Source organism: Monodon monoceros, unplaced genomic scaffold (genome assembly GCF_005190385.1).
Source record: "Monodon monoceros isolate NGI ecotype Baffin Bay Population unplaced genomic scaffold, NGI_Narwhal_1 Super_Scaffold_2, whole genome shotgun sequence".
Classification (NCBI taxonomy): Eukaryota; Metazoa; Chordata; class Mammalia; order Artiodactyla; family Monodontidae; genus Monodon; species Monodon monoceros.
In genome coordinates, this window is record NW_021703776.1 from 35,187,677 (window position 1) to 35,205,694 (window position 18,018).

Here is an 18,018-nt window from a genome sequence, read left to right on the forward strand (position 1 = left end):
CGATTCTCTGTGCGGGAATCTCTCCGCTTTGCCGTCCACACCCCTGTTGCTGCGCTCTCCTTCGTGGCTCCGAAGCTTCCCCCGTCACCCGCCACCCGCAGTCTCTGCCCGTGGAGGGGCTTCCTAGTGTGTGGAAACCTTTCCTCCTTCACAGCTCCCTCCCGCTGGTGCGGGTCCAGTCCCTATTCTTTTTTTGTTTTTTCTGTTGCCCTACCCAGGTACGTGGGGAGTTTCTTGCCTTTTGGGAGGTCTGAGGTCTTCTGCCAGTGTTCAGTAGGTGTTCTGTAGGAGTTGTTCCACATGTAGTTCGTTGTATTTCTGATGTATTTGTGGGGAGGAAGGTGATCTCCACGTCTTACTCTCCCGCCATCTTGAAGTTCCTCTCAGAATGTCAATTTTAAAGCTTCCTGTCCCTCTGAGATCATTTCTTTTTATATCTCTTGTCATATTTTCTTTATGGTTTTTCTATTCTCCCTTAATAAAGTATGGCTTACGTGTCTGATTTGCAGCTTCTTTTCTTCCTAATGGATTCCAGATTCCTTCCATATATTGTAATTGAGCATGTAACATATCCTAAAAATTATTTTTTTAAAAAATAAATCTTGTTAGTTATTTGAGCTGTTTATCTGCTTGTTTGCTTTTTAATATCACCTCAAAATATCTATGTCATTGTTGCCTTGAATTTGTGCCAGAAGTATGTTGTAGCTGTTTATACTTGCATCAATTTCCAGTTTGGAAACATTTTCATTTTTTCAGAGTTTTTCTTAATAAGAAGGCAACCCAAGGTTTATATTCATTTCTACCAATAACCATATCACTCAAAAATTTTATTCATATATTTATGTCTGAAAATAGATTTTAAAGACACACTGAAGACAACAGTTTTATCCTTTTAAAATGCAATGAGATAATATAGACTGGAAAATTATTACATCTTTCATGTGTTGCATTCTGTATTTTCCCATGCTTCTCAGTTGAATAAAAAATCTTTTACAGTGAAGTCATGATATATCTTTTCCCCTTTAGATGGACACTTTTGTAAATCCGCTTCGAAATTCTATGAGGAATGTTTCAAATGCAGTTAAATCCCTTCCTGATAGCTTCGCAGAGGGAATGACTAAAATGTCAGACAACATGGGCAAAATGTCAGAGAGATTAGGTCAAGACATAAGGCAATCATTTTTCAAGGTAAGATGTTTTCAGTAATGCCTAAAGGAAACTATTTTTAGGTCAACTAAGATTTACTGAGCTCTTGCTTAGATTTACCTTATTTTACTTTATAAGTCCAAAGCCCTATAGACACATAGTCTCATAAAGAATTAAAAAACTAAAGAGAATTAATTCTTATCGAAAATGGATACTGTAAAATCCAGTCACTCCTCAGTTTCTACTACAGTAGAATTTTAAAATCCATTTAAAGCACATATTTAAAATTAGTAAAGTTAACATTCTTTGTACTCTTTTATTCCATTTAGCCATGTTTATTCTATAGTGTCATTAAAATTTATAACAAAACAGGTATGTGCTGTTGTGTGAATTAGTTTTACTAGTATTCATCAGCAAACATAAAGTCTAATTTCTCCTGAGTCACACGATCAAGATTCACGAGATCAAAGAGAGGAAAAGTCTTTCAACACCATCATTCTCTGCAGCCCTATCTTACTGTGTATATACCTGTGAGAGGCATAGAAGAGTTTCCTGGGAAGCTTATTCATTTCGCTAGCAGAGTAGGTGGTTGACCAAGTAGTTTTTTGCTTCCTAATTTACATTTTAAAAATAATTTTGACCTAGTTGTCTAAGGTTATGATCAAGACTATAAAAGAAATCATGTAACTATTAGAATGTTTCAATGAAGAGGAAATATATATAAACACTGATAGAATTTCTTTATTGTAAGAGGCAACTCCTGAAATATAGTGTGTGTAAATCATACTTTCTATTGATTCTCATACCTTTTCTGATGTTTCATCCTAATTTCTAATCATGGGGAAGTACACTAACACTGAAGTGAGGGTTGTCTTGTGCTGCTTCTGCTGATAGCTACCCATATGACTTCCTGCAAGAGTCACTGAACTTTTCCAGGCTTCTTTTTCCTCACCAGTAATGTGAAGGGGTTATAACAGGTGATCTTGATGGTCCTTCCTGTGCTGAGAAATGGTTATCAACTAGCACTGGTCTTTCTGTCCTTTTCCCCCATAACTTACATTATATAACAGTCAGTTAATTAGTTCCTTTAAGCCTCTTAGCATACTGTCAGGCTCTTTATGGTAAAGAAAAAAGATTGGAGTTCTGTTCCCCTACTGTGCTACTAACTTTTGGTCTTTAAATCATTTAATCTTACTTAGCTTTAAATTCTAAAAAGTATGGGAGTTTGAGTAATATCTCCATCCACCTCAAAATGAATCCTTTTTTAAAGGAAAGAAAATCTGTTGGTAATGAAATAATTACCCTTTTATATTGGGTTTCTAACTGTAGATTGTCAATACTTTGTTAATGCTATATAGATTTTGTTTATATATTGTCCCCAAAATCAAATCAAATGCTGTTCATTATATTTGATACTACTAATTTTGGTTTATTGTATTCTTTCATTTTCTGCTTTAGTGTGTTTACTTTGTTTTTTGTTTTTTTAAATATTAGGTTCCTCCTTTAATTCCAAAGACTGATTCAGATCCTGAACATTGTCGAGTTTCAGCTCAACTTGATGATACTGTGAGTTAATTTTATTTTGGTAGCATTCAGTTGAAATTCACATCATACTTGGCAGATCTTTTTAACTTTTTAATATAGTATAATATGTATATCTGTCATTAATGTACATATATTGTAAACATTGTTTGATGAATTCTTACAAACTGAACATATCCATGTAATCAGCACTATAAACAAGAAACAGAACATTACCAGTACCCCAGAAAGCCCCTAATGCTCTCTTCCTGTCACTATCCTCTCCCCTGCCAAGGATAAACATTATCCTGACTTCTACCCTGCATTTATACTTTATATAAATGAAACTGTGAGGTATGTACTCCTTTAAGTCTGGCATTTTTTGCTCAACATTGTGATAATCTTCCATGTTTGTTTCGTGTGATTGTGGTTTCTTCTTTTTTGTGGCCTTACAGTCCAATTTTGTAATTATAGTACAATTACATTTTGTAAATATAGTACAATATGTTTGCTATATTACGAACTGTACTCCTCTGAACATTCTGGTACTTGTCTTTTGATTAAATAAATAAGTACATATTTCTTTCTATACCCAGGAATGGAATTGCTTGGTCAGAGGTTATGCAAAAATTCAATTTTAATAGATACTGTCAAATAATTTGCCGAAGTGTGTGTACCGCTTCCGCTGCCATCAGCAATGCATGAGAATCAGTGGCTCACAGCCTGCCAAAACTCAATATGTTATGCCTTTTTAATTTTAGCCATTCTCTTTGTTGTATCTTATGCGGATTTCCATTTCTCTGATGACTGTTAAAATGTTGAACCTCTTTTCATAAGTTTATTGGCCATTTGGGTGTCCTGTCTTACATGTCTGTCTCTTTCCCCCATTTTTTTTCTGTTGGCTTGGTTGTCTTTGATTAGTAAGAGTGCGTTGTATAATCTGAATATTGTTTCTTTGTCAGATATAAGTATTTGTGTATTGTGAATATCTTCTACTTTGTGTGCTTTTATGCTCTGTGTACAATCTGTGCCTACTGCAAGGTCACAAAGATGTTCTCCTATGATTTTCTTTAAAAATTGTTTTTGTTGGGCTTCCCTGGTGGCACAGTGGTTGAGAGTCTGCCTGCCGGTGCAGGGGACACGGGTTCGTGCCCCGGAGCGGCTAGGCCCACGAGCCATGGCTGCTGAGCCTGCACGTCCGGAGCCTGTCCTCCGCAACGGGAGAGGCCACAACAGTGAGAGGCCCGTGTACCGCAAAAAAAAAAAGTTGTTTTTGTTTACCGTGCCAAAACTTAGATTTGCCATTCATCTAGGATCAATTGTTGTGTATGGAATGAGGTAGGGGTCCAGTTGACCTAAGCACCATTTACTGAGAAGACCCTCTTTTCCCAGTGTATGTTTTTTCCTTGTCACAAATCTTTTTATTTTATATATTTGGGTCTGGGCTTTATATTCTATTCTATTAGGCAGAGTTATTTTAAAGTTATAATTATCTCTCTTCAGTTTCTCATTGAATTTCTTTATAATAAACTGTCTTAAAGATAATATTTTTCTTTTTTCAAGAATATTTTAGAATGTTTATTATGCATTGTACTGTTGTAATATCCATAACATTATACTTTTTGTTAAGGGTTTTTACAATTTAACTGTTTATTAGAATTGTCATGTGGCATCAGACTCATGACTATACTTGATCAGAGAATAGAGCAGTAGTAATTTTTGCCTCCAGAGTGGTTAAGCTATTGAAAAATATGTGAAAGAGAAGGTATGCTAAGAAAATGTTTACAACACAGTGAAAAATGTATGACTCATGCTGTTTTCTCATGAAAAAATTTAAGTATTTAAATTACAACATTGATGAGGAAATAATTGGAAGGAGTAGCTTAGTGATGAAAGAATTACAAAATTACTGGCAATTATGGCAGTTTTGTTGCATATCTAAACCTGCACCCTATTATATATTGATATATTTCGACATCAAAGCATTCTAGTTGTCTTTCTTTACTTTTTATATCATTAATTGAATATTCCCATGATGAAAGTGTACAAATTTTTACTTCTTAAAAATAAAAAGAAAATTCTACTAATCTAGTTGCCTTTTGTAATGTTAGCTGGATTTTATTTCAGCTTCTTTTTCATGAAAATACCTATATACATACAACGCAGTAACCGAGCAAAACAGATTGCTCTGTGTAGATTGTATTTTGTTCTATTAAATAAAGAGAAATGTTGAGAATATTTTGTTCATTTGAAAAAGATGCCCCAGAGAATAGGCAAAGGGGCTAGCCTTTGCCTTATAAACTAATACAGACTCTACTGCAAGATCCCAAATCATATTTTCCTAAGACCATCATGAATCCAGTTTGAGAAGTTTTTTTCACTACAGCCTTGGAATTTACTCATCATTGTAGAGTTGTAAAATTCTGTATTCTGTCAAAATGGCTGTTAAAAATATTTTTTCTAAATTAGAATGAAATGTTGGTTACAAAGACTATAGTAGAACTTGTTCTCCAACCTGTAAATAGTAACAGTCATTTGGTAAAAGCAGCAAAATTAGCCATTCATAGTAGATAGGTAACTCAAATAAACGTATCCTTATTTCTTCCCATATTTTGTCAGGTGGATGACAATATTCCACTTAGGGTAATGCTGCTTCTCATGGATGAAGTATTCGACTTAAAAGAGAGAAATCAGTGGTTGCGAAGGAATATCAAAAACCTACTTCAACAGCTTATTAGAGCCACATATGGTGATACTATTAATAGGTACCACTTTTTTTTCTTAAACTACTTAGAGCTGATCTTACTTAGCTTTTGAAGTTTTACTTCTGGAAGTAGATTGCTCAACCTTTTGTAGGTGAATTTCCTTCTCTGGGTCTTTGAAGATCATTAAAGCAGACTATTGCTCTCAGAGATAATCTTCATACAAATTAAGTTGCTTACTTCATGAAAGTAATGTTTCTTTATTTTATTCACCTTCTAAAATCTTGACCGTACTCATTTGAATTTCTTTACTTTCAGAAAAATAGTTGACCATGTTGACTGGATGACCTCACCTGAGCAAGTAGCCGACTTAGTGAAACGTTTCAGGTATGTCTTAAGACACAGTCACTTCTTTTAGATAGTACAGAGTTGAGCATTGTTATCACTAACTTTCATTGCATTCCTTCTCTTCCTGGCCTTAAAGTTGGTTTTAGTCATCACTGATGAGCAAAAAGACTTGCAAGAATTATAAACATTTGTCCCATGGACCTATTCATCTTTGTTTTTTTAAAACCAGAATAGAAAAAAGTGTAAATGAAAAATCTTTAAGATGTTAGGCTATATTTTATCATAGTAATGTGGCTTTAAAATAATTGAAATATTAATGTAGACATGGCATGGTCATATAATCAGGTTACCTAGTTTCCAGGATTAATTTTTCTCAGTTGTATTTGCTAACCTTGATTTGATTGATTGATTGATTGATTGATTGATTGATTGATTGATTGGCTGGCTGGCTGGCTGCATGGGGTCTTCATTGCTGCATGCTGGCTTTCTCTAGTTGCCGCGAGCGGGGACTACTCTTCATTGTGGTGCGTAGGCTTCTCATTGCAGTGGCTTCTCTTGTTACGGAGCATGGGCTCTAGGTGGGCAGGCTTCAGTAGTTGCGGCACGTGGGCTCAGTAGTTGCAGCACATGGGCTTAGTTGCTCCATGGCATGTGGGATCTTCCCAGACCAGGGACCGAACCCATATCCCCTGCATTGGCAGGTGGATTCTTAACCACTGCACCACCAGGGAAGTCCCTGCTAACCTTGATTTTAAATGAAGAATTTTAGAAATATGTATGTCCATGGTCTAAATTTTTATTAACTATTTGAACCTCTGAAAAGGTTCAGATTAATAGTAGTGATACTCCAATTCATATGTTCATTCTACGAAAATATTCTGAACCCCTTCTCTGTGTCTAGCCCTCTTACCAGGAACTGAGAGGTAAGGTTCAGTCCCTTCAAGTAAAGCATGCCATGGCAGACAAATAAACAACTTTTCTAAAAGCGAGAGATAAGCAAGGCATAAACATTCATGGCATCACGTACTTTGAAGTAACAGAAAGAAGGGAACTACGAACACTGGTTACTTGGCACTGTCTAACTACTTTATGTACACTTTCTGATTTTATCCTATTTTATGAGATAGGGATTTTTGTCTCCGTTTTGTTACAAGGAAATTGAGGGTTTGAGAAGTTAAGCAGCTTGCCCAAAGCCTCATGTGCTGGACAGTGGGGAAACAGGACTCTCTAATCTGAAGCTAAATTTCTCCTCACAATACCATACTGTTTCTAAAAGCTGTACCACCTGCCCTGGCACCTTCATTCTGTTTCAGGGTGGGTAAATATTGTTCTTCTGGAGCACTGATTCTCAACCTCGCCTGCACACTGGAGTCACTTGGAGAGCTTTAAAAAGTACTAATGCTTAGGTCCCATCTGCAAACAGTCTGATTTAATTAATTTGGTGGAGGCCCTGGTCCTTAAGCTCTTTTAAAGCTCCCAGGTGTTTTCTAATATGCAGTCAGAGTTAAGAAGGACTACTCTGGGCAGTCTCTTTCTCTCAGACCAAATTCCCAGATGGAAGCTTAGTTACCGTGCTCAATTCCTACCTTTGGCCTGAGAACTAGGGAACAGGAATCAAGCACACTGTGAAAGTAAAGGAGAATGGATTAAATATGTGAAAGAAACATTGTAATCAATACAGCTCTAAGGTGTGGGTGCAGAATTTGTTTTATATTGGCTTAGTTTTAAGTTGTTCCAGGGCATACTTCTGTTATTTTGTCTTGTATATATCCTTTTACACCTAAAATTGAACCCTGTATGTAGTTACTGTTTGTTGAATATCACACCTATATAAAATTGCAGAAGTGTTTCCTTTTTCTGTTTACATTTGTGTTTTCCCTAGAAAATTGGAATAATTTTACCAACTTGTATCATTAGAAAATGAAAATGTTTACAAAATTTATTTAATCTTCTTAAATAGAGATGCCTTTTGGCCAAATGGCATTTTAGCAGAGACTGTTCCATGCAGAGATAAAGCTATTCGAATGAGAACAAGAGTTGCAGGAAAAACTAAATTACTTTCAATTATGCCAGGTAAGTGAACATTTTTAGTATAAATCTTATTAATTTGTACTTCTTCTGAATTTAAGGCATTGAGCATGCTAAGTATAGCTGCCTTTTGACTATAATAACTATCATTTGATGGCTTATCATATACTAGGCACTGTGCTAGGCATTTCTCATATATCTTTAACTAACCCTCATAACATTATGAAGCCTAGGTATTGTTAACATCACAGCTTTATATGTGAGGAAACAGAAGCTCAAAGGGGTTAAGTGAGTTACCCAAGGTTTATAGCTAGTAAGTGAGTGTTGGGACTCTGACTCAGCTCTGAGTTCCCCGAAAGCCACTGCTTTCAACCACTTGAAGAAAAAGTGTTGCTTTTAACCACTTCACTTTGCTGCCTTGAAACATTTTGAGAATGAAGTTGATGATAAATTCTGTGACAGATGAAAGGGCTGATAAAAGTATATGAAGTATGAGGTTTTCAGGAAGAATATTTGTTCTACTTAAGAGAACAAACACATTTTTTCAAAGAATCCCTTTGAAACAGCTGATTGGCCCATTCTTAATCTTTACTAAAACGTGATCCTAAAGAAAGTGTACATAGTGGCATTCTGTTGGTCTAATTTGAGTTACTTTAGAACACTGCTGTCTCACTAATTTAGATTCACTTTGTCCGTTTTGTCTTCTCTCAATAAGAGCAGTTTTGTGTAGTTGGGTGGTTGTTTGATCTCTTCTTTGGTTATAAATATCTTTGAAAATACCTAGATATCCCTTCTCCACATTTTAGTTGTGGATGTAGAGAATAGAAAAATATTTAAGTTCTCAATATCTATTTCTTTTCATATAATTTTACTTTTAATTTAAACTATATTTTCATCATAGATTTTAATCAACTTTGTCTTCTAACAAGTTGGAAATTTGCCACATAGCTATTTATTCTGCCCTATAGACTATACTGTTGCATTTGGAGATAAAAAGCAAGTGACAGAAATAACATTTTAGAAAAATAAAAAGAAACAATAATGTAGGATATTAATATACTGTTAGAATAAACCAGATGGTGCTATAGACTGACTCAGTTATGTGGCTGGAAGAAATCTTAATGCATTTATACAGTAAATATTTATTGAGAGCCTTTCATGAGCCAGACACTATTCTTTACACTTATCGTTGCCTTCTTGGAGTTTACATTCTACTAGGGAGACACAGAAAACAGATGAAAGAAATAGATAAAGCACAGTATGTTGGATAGTGGTAAGTGCTGAGGAGACAGATAGTGCAGGAAAAGGGAGGTGTCAGTTGAATTGCAGTTGCAGATAGGGTAGCCATTAGGGGGCCTCCCTGAGATGATGACACTTATGTGAAGACTTAAAGGAAGTGAGGATAGATGTAAAAGTATATATTTTTATATATACATAATCCCTCACCTGTTTTTTAGTAAATTTAAAAACTATTTGCTTTAAATTATATTGTACCCTGGTTAGAAATATACATTTTGGAAGTTGCATGTTTCTTTCGAGAGCAATAAAGTATTGCTTTTGAGGCCCCTGCTATAGGGTCCTGACTATGAATAATTAAGAATAGGAGATTGGTTCAAGATGGCGGAGTAGAAGGACATGCTCTCACTCCCTCTTGTGAGAGCATCAGAGTCCCAACTAACTGCTGAACAGTCATCAACAGGAAGACACTGGAACTCACCAAAAAAGATACCCCACATCCACAGACAAAGGAGAAGCCATAATGGGATGGTAGGAGGGGCGCAATCACAATAAGATCAAATCCCATAACTGCTGGGTGGGTGACTCACATACTGGAGGACACTTATACCACAGAAGTCCACGCATTGGAGTGAAGGTTCTGAGCCCCGCGTCAGGCTTCCCAACCTGGGGGTCTGGCGACAGGAGGAGGAATTCCTAGAGAATCAGACTTCGAAGACTGACGGGATTTGATTACAGGACCTCGACAGGACTGGGGGAAACAGAGACTCCACACACAAAGTAGTGTGCGCATTGGGACCCAGGGGAAGGAGCAGTGACCCCGTAGAAGACTGAACCAGACCTACCTGCTAGTGTTGGAGGGTCTCCTGCAGAGGTGGGGGGTGGCTGTGGCTCACCGTGAGGACAAGGACACTGGAAGCAGAAGTTTTGGGAAGTACTCCTTGGCGTGAGCCCTTCCAGAGTCCGCCATTAGCCCCACCAAAGAGCCCAGGTAGGCTCCAGTGTAGGGTCGCCTTAGGCCAAACAATCAACAGGGAGGGAACGCAGCCCCACCCATCAGCAGACAAGCAGATTAAAGTTTTACTGAGCTCTTCGCACCAGAGGAAAAGCCAGCTCTTTTGCTCTGGTGGGCAAGTCCCTCCCAACAGGAACTTGTACAAGCCTCTTATATAGCCTCATCCACCAGAGGGCAGACAGTAGAAGCAAGAAGAACTACAATCCTGCAGCCTGTGGAACAAAAACCACATTCACAGAAAGACAGACAAGATGAAAAGGCAGAGGACTGTGTACCAGATGAAGGAAAAAGATAAAACCCCAGAAAAATAATTAAATGAAGTGGAGATAGGCAACCTTCCTAAACAAGAATTCACAATAATGGTAGTGAAGATGATCCAGGACCTCAGAAAAAGAATGGAGGCCAAGATCGAGAAGATGCAAGAAATGTTTAACAAAGACCTAGAAGAATTAAAGAACAAACATACAGGGATGAACAATACAATAACTGAAATGAAAAATACACTGGAAGGAATTAATAGCAGAATAACTGAGGCAGAAGAACGGATAGGTGACCTGGAAGACAGAATGGTGGAATTTGCTGCTGCAGAACAGAGTAAAGAAAAAAGAATGAAAAGAAATGAAGACAGCTTAAGAGACCTCTGGGACAACATTAAACGCAACAACATTCACATTACAGGGGTCCCAGAAAGAGAAGAGAGAGAGAAAGGACCCGAGAAAATATTTGAAGAGATTATAGTCGAAAACTTCCCTAACATGGGAAAGGAAATAGCCACCGAAGTCCAGGAAGCTCAGAGAGCAAAAATTAAAGACAAAGAAAAATTACTGAAAGCAGCAAGGGAAAAACGACAAATGACATACAAGGGAACTCCCATAAGGTTAACAGCTGATTTCTCAGCAGAAACTCTACAAGCCAGAAGGGAGTGGCATGACATATTTAAAGTGATGAAACGGAAGAACACACAACCAACATTACTCTACCCGGCAAAGAACTCATTCAGATTCGATGGAGAAATCAAAATCTTTACAGACAAGCAAAAGCTAAGAGAATTTAGCACCAGCAAACCAGCTCTACGACAAATGCTAAAGGAACTTCTCTAAATGGGAAACACAAGTGAAGAAAAGAACCTATAAAAACAGACCCAAAACAATTAAGAAAATGGTAATAGGAACATACATATTGATAACTACCTTAAATGTGAATGGATTAAATGCTCCAACCAAAAGACACAGGCTCACTGAATGGATACAAAAATAAGACCCATATATGTGCTGTCTACAGGAGACCCACTTCAGACCTAGGGACACATCTAGACTGAAAGTGAGGGGATAGGAAAAGGTCTTTCATGCAAATGGAAATCAAAAGAAAGTTGGCATAGCAATACTCATATCAGATAAAATAGACTTTAAAATAAAGAATGTTACAAGAGACAAGGAAGGACACTACATAAGGATCAGGGGATCAATCCAAGAAGAGGATATAACAATTATAAATATATATGTACCCAACATAAGAGGACCTCAATACATAAGGCAACTGCTAACAGCTATAAAAGAGGAAATTGACAGTAACACAATAATAGTGCAGGAGTTTAACACCTCACTTACACCATTGGAAAGATCATCCAAACAGAAAATTAATAAGGAAGCACAAGCTTTAAACTACACAATAGACCAGATAGATTTAATTGATATTTATAGGACATTTCATCCAAAAACAGCAGATTACACTTTCTTCTCAAGTGTGCACGGAACATTCTCCAGGATCACATCTTGGGTCACAAATCAAGCCTCAGTAAATTTAAGGAAATTGAAATCATATCAAGCATCTTTTCTGATCACAACGCTATGAGATTAGATATCAATTAAGGGGAAAAAAACATAAAAAACACAAACATGGAGGCTAAACAATACGTTACTAAATAAGCAAGAGGTCACAGAGGAAATAAAAAAATACCTAGAAACAAATGACAGTGAAAACATTACGATCCAAAACCTGTGGGATGCAGCAAAAGCAGTTCTAAGAGGGAAGTCTATAGCAGTATAATCCTACCTCAAGAAACAGCAACCATCTCAAATAAACAATCTAACCTCACACCTAAAAGAACTAGAGAAAGAAGAACAAACAAAACACAAAGTTAGTAGAAGGAAAGAAATCATAAAGATCAGAGCAGAAATAAATAGAAACAAAGGAAACAATAGCAAAGATCAGTAAAACTAAAAGCTGGTTCTTTGAGAAGATAAAATTGATAAACCATTAGCCAGACTCATCAAGAAAAAGATGGAGAAGACTCATATCATTAAAATTAGAAATGAAAAAGGAGAAGTTACCACAGACACCACAGAAATACAAAGCATCTTAAGAGACTACTACAAGCAACTCTATGCCAATAAAATGGACAACCTGCAAGAAATGGACAAATTCTTAGAAAGGTATAACCTTCCAAGACTGAACCAGGAAGAAATAGAAAACATGAACAGACCAATCACAAAGTAATGAAATTTAAACTGTGATTAAAAATCTTCCAACTAACAAAAGTCCAGGACCAGATGGCTTCACAGTTGAATTCTATCAGACATTTAGAGGAGTTAACACCCATCCTTCTCAAACTCTTCCAAAAAATTGCAGAGGAAGGAACACTCCCAAACTCATTCTACAAGGCCACCATCACCCTGATACCAAAACCAGACAAAAATAATACAAAAAAAGAAAATTACAGACCAATATCACTGATGAGTAGAGATGCAGAAATCCTCAACAAAATACTAGCAAGCAGAATCCAACAACACATTAAAAGGATCATACACCATGATGAAGTGGGATTTATCCCAGGGATGCAAGGATTCTTCAGTATACACAAATCAATCAATATGATACACCATATTAACAAATTGAAGAAGAAAAACCATATGATCATCTCTAGATGCAGAAAAAACTTTTGACAAAATTCAACACCCATTTATGATAAAAACTCCCCAGAAAGTAGGCACAGAGGGAACCTACCTCAACATAATAAAGGCCATATACAACAAACCCACAGCAGACATCATTCTCAATCGTGAAAAACTGAAAGCATTTCCTCTAAGATTGGAACAAGACAAGGATGTGCACTGTTCACCACTATTATTCAACATAGTTTTGGAAGTCCTAGCCACGGCAATCAGAGAAGAAAAAGAAATAAAAGGAATCCAAATCAGAAAAGAAGAAGTAAAGCTGTCACTGTTTGCAGTTGACATGATACTACACATAGAGAATCCTAAAGATGCTACCAGAAAACTACTAGAACTAACCAATGAATTTGGTAAAGTTGCAGGATACAAAATTAATGCACAGAAATCTCTTGCATTCCTATACACTGATGATGAAGAACCTGAAAGAGAAATTAAGGAAACACTCCCATTTACCATTGCAGCAAAAAGAATAAAATACCTCAGAATAAACCTAGCTAAGGAGACAAAAGACCTGTATGCAGAAAACTATAAGACACTGATGAAAGAAATTAAAGACGATACAAACAAATGGAGAGATATACCATGTCATTGGATTGGAAGAATCAATACTGTGAAAATGGCTATACTACCCAAAGCAATGTACAGATTCAGTGCAATCCCTATCAAATTACCAATGGCAGTTTTTACAGAACTAGAACAAAAAATCTTAAAATTTGTATGGGGACACAAAAGACCCCGAATAGCCAAAGCGGTCTTGAGGGAAAAAAACGGAGCTGGAGGAATCAGGCTCCTGGACTTCAATCTATACTACAAAGCTACAGTAATCAAGGAAATATGGTACTGGCACAAAGACAGAAATATAGATCAATGGAACAGGATAGAAATCCCAGAGATAAACCCATTCACCAATGGTCAACTAATCTATGACAAAGGAGGCAAGGATATGCAATGGAGAAACGACAGTCTCTTCCATAAGTGGTGCTGAGAGAACTGGACAGCTGCACATAAAAAATGAAATTAGAACACTCCCTAACACCATACACAAAAATAAACTCAAAATGGATTAGAGACCTAAATGCAAGACCACTGTATGCACTATAAAATGCACTATAAAACTCTTAGAGGAAAACATAGGAAGAACACTCTTTGACATAAATCACAGCAGGATCTTTTTTGATCCACCTCCTAGAGTAATGGAAATAAAAACAAAAATAAACAAATGGGACCTAATGAAACTTCAAAGCTTTTGCACAGCAAAGGGAAACATAAACAAGACAAAAAGGCAACCCTCAGAATGGGAGAAAATATTTGCAAAGAAATCAATGGACAAAGGATTAATCTCCAAAATATATGAACAGCTCATGCAGCTCAATATTAAAATAACAAACCACACAATCCAAAAATGGGCAGAAGACCTAAATAGACATTTCTCCAAAGAAGACATACAGATGGCCAAGAAGCACATGCAAAGCTGCTCAGCATCACTAATTATTAGAGAAATGCAAATCAAAAGTACAATGAGGTATCACCTCACACCAATCAGAATGGGCATCATCAGAAAATCTACAAGAAACAAATGCTGGAGAGGGTGTGGAGAAAAGGGAACGCTCTTGCACTCTTGGTAGGAACGTAAATTGATACAGTCACTATGGAGAACAGTATGGAGGTTCCTTAAAAAACTAAAAATAGAATTACCATATGACCCAGCAATCCCACTACTGGGCATATACCCTGAGAAAAACAATTCAAAAAGACACATGCACCCCAATGTTCATTGCAGCACTATTTTACAATATCCAGGTTATGGAAGCAACCTAAATGCCCAGCGACAAACGAATGGGTAAAGAAGAGGTGGTACATATATACAATGGAATATTACTCAGCCATAAAAAGAAACGAAATTGGGTCATTTGTAGAGACATGGATGGATCTAGAGACTCTCATACAGAGTGAAGTAAGTCAGAAAGAGAAAAGCAAATATCGTATATTAACGCATACGTGTGGAACCTAGAAAAATGGTACAGGTGAACTGGTTTGCAGGGCAGAAATAGAGACACAGATGCAGAGAACAAATGTATGGACACCAAGGGGGGAAAGGAGCGGGGGGTGGTGGTGGTGGCGTGATGAATTGGGCTATTGGGATTGACATGTACACACTGATGTGTATAAAATGTATAACTAATAAGAACCTGCTGTATAGAAAAATAAAATAAAATTCAAGAATAAAAGAGAAAAAAAAAAAGAATAATACTTGGTGCTTCCATATTTACGTGTCTCTAGTAACTTCATGTTGCCTATGAGTAAACTCCAAACTTGCTTACCCTGACAGTCACAGCACTGTCAGTTTTCCATTTTTTCCACCACTTTCTCTTACAGGAATCCTAAAATTCAACCAAACTTTACTACCCCATTTCTTGAGCCTGTCTTGTTTTTGTTTCCACTTAGTGCTCATTTGCTCATTCCTGTTCTTAAATCCTTCATCTGTTTGCACCTATGAAAATGCTGCCCAGGTAGCAAAATCTACTTCAGTTGTTACTTCCTTGAAGGGAACCTTTCCTTATTATCTCATGTTGCATTCCCTCCTTGTAAGCGTCTTTATGCTTTTAGTATTTTAATGGCACTGTTCCTGTGTTGCAAGTTTTTTGAAATCATAGATCAACTTTCACACATTTTCTTATAGTATTTCTGACTGCATTAAATGTAGTAAAAGTATGTGTATAGTGTTTTAGAGTTTACAGATCACTTTTCACATTATCTCATCAAGGCTTTATAAATTCTTACAGTTATAATAATATTGGTTATTATAAATTCCCATTTTACAGATGAGGATGCAAACTCAGGGTGGGTAAGTTATCATATAGGTATTAAGGGACAAGATTACAACTCTAATTTGGGGTTTCCTGCTTTCTCCTGTGCTATATTTGTCTCACAGTATCTATTGTGTAAGTGCATGCATGCTTGCAAACGTATATAAGTTTTAAGTCAGTTATTAAACTTATATTAAGGTCATTAACTGAATACTTGCTACTTATCAGTTACTTTGCTTTGTACTTTACATACTTAGCATAGTTTAGGCCTTGGATTTCCTTTGAATAATGAATTGTGTTTATTTCCCCTCTCCCCCGCTTCATTTAGATGAACTGAAGCACATTATTGGGGCTGAGACAACACGGAAAGGTATTCTTCGTGTATTTGAAATGTTTCAGCACAACCAGTTAAATAGGAGGATGGTTTATGTCTTTTTGGAAGGCTTTTTGGAAAGCTTATTTCCACAGTATAAATTCCGTGAACTTTTCAACAGACTGCATTCACGGTCAAAGCAGATGCAGAAATATAAACAGAAACTTCATACTACTCAAGCGCCTTCTTTACAGAAAAGGTGACACTCCAATCTATGAAGCTGGTGTTCGTTTTGGCCAGGACTGATGGTATGGACGGATCTTCTGGGGCTTAACTCATATACTGTTGTGTCTGCACCAGTCTTTTAGTGTCTCAAAATAGATTATTAATACATCCATAAGACTGTGGTTCTTCTCATCCTTGTCTATAATCCAGCCACTACCAAGAGAGATTTCTGTGTCTTAAATGATTTGGTGCATATTTTTGCAACACTGAGAGGATACTGCCCCCATCTCAAGCAAGAATGACGTTGGTCTCTTCTGTTTCAAACTAATCAGCATTCTCCAGCAATGACAAAATGCCAGAGTGTAGATATGAGAGCTAAGGAAAGCACAGAACAAGAGTTCACAGATAAATTGGCTGATTTGTTTAACAGTGGGAAACTGTGCAATGTACTGTTTGGAGGGATTTGTTTTGCATAATGATTTTATAGGTCTTTTTCAGAATTTTGATATTGTGTAGATAGCCAGGTGAGTGATCTTTGGAACATCTGTTTCAGGTCTAGGGAAAGTGACAGAATGCCCTTAAAGTATGAAGTAACATTATATCCAAATTACAGTTTTGTGACATAAAGTAAAAACCTAGTATAAAATAAAACCAGTCAAAACAAAAATTTCATTGGATTTATTATTCATTGGTAGAAAACAGATTTTAATTGATTCTTATGTGTCTTAAGGGCTCTATTTTGCTCTTAACGGTACTCAGTCATAAGCTTTATTTTGGCATTCTGTGTGTAAAAAGAAGCATATGATGGCTCTTAGCTAAGTTACAAAATTATTACAGTTTTCTTTATCTTTAAGAGATTACTGATTATATAATAGGGGCTATAATTTGTTGAAAGAACTGCCAAATACTTCTAAAAATGTGGAAATTTAAAAAACAGTACTCTATTGAAAGTTACTATATGATGATTTTAAACTGTGTGATCTAGACATACGTTAGGTGATTGCAAAAATAGCAAATCAAAGGATTAAATGAGTTTATTAGTCGTATGTAAACATACAAATTCTTAACTCTATTATAGTGTACATATATGAAAATAAACAGAACTATAATATTTTTAAAAATAGGCTTTATTTATATTTTGCATAATGTAAAATTCTGCTAAATAAAGCAAGTTGGCAAAACCCCTCGGTGTATACATTTAAGTCCCTAAAATAATTTTATACCAACAACAACGAAATACCTTTTCCAGTTTTGGAGCCTCTGCATTTCCTATAGTTTTCTCATTCTCCATTTGTCAATCTTGGAAGTCTTCATATGTTTTGTATGCAGGATTTCTGCATAGTTTTAAATACTTCCACTGACTAAGGGTTTGGGTGTCTCAGCGTTTTTTGTTTTAAAAATATTTAACACTAAAACCTTAAAATAGTGAAGCTATTTATCAGACCACTGAGCCAAGATGCTGGTATTAAAAGAACGTCCGGGTGCTTAAGATAAAGTGACAGAGTATTGGTATCCCAGTTGTTTGGGAGCTTTAAGATTGGAACAAGATGTTATTGTCTTGTCACTGAGATCCTACTTACAAAGTGAAGCCGAATAGAATAAAGCCTTCCTTTAAAGCTTTATAATAATAATCATATTTATTAATAATGCTGTTGTGCATACTTAGAGTATGCATATTTTCAGCCTGTGTTGCATGTCTTCAGAATTACGTAAATGAAATCCCTTT

At 36.3% G+C, this 18,018-nt stretch overlaps 1 protein-coding gene across 3 annotated transcripts in view; it reads left to right on the forward strand.

Moving 5' to 3' along the window:
- Positions 1–17,390, forward strand: part of SNX13 (sorting nexin 13) — a 138,649-nt gene extending 121,259 nt beyond the window's left edge. For 2 of the 3 annotated variants that reach the window (XM_029233261.1, XM_029233262.1), the window contains 6 exons: positions 1,027–1,188; positions 2,641–2,712; positions 5,287–5,432; positions 5,688–5,756; positions 7,678–7,790; positions 16,083–16,952. In XM_029233261.1, the coding sequence (XP_029089094.1) occupies positions 1,027–1,188; positions 2,641–2,712; positions 5,287–5,432; positions 5,688–5,756; positions 7,678–7,790; positions 16,083–16,330 (810 nt within the window). In that variant the 3' untranslated portion in view covers positions 16,331–16,952. Of the gene's footprint in view, positions 1–1,026; positions 1,189–2,640; positions 2,713–5,286; positions 5,433–5,687; positions 5,757–7,677; positions 7,791–16,082 lie in introns of all 3 variants that reach the window. The other variant, XM_029233260.1, reaches the window with a different exon arrangement.
- Positions 17,391–18,018: the final 628 nt, after the last annotated feature.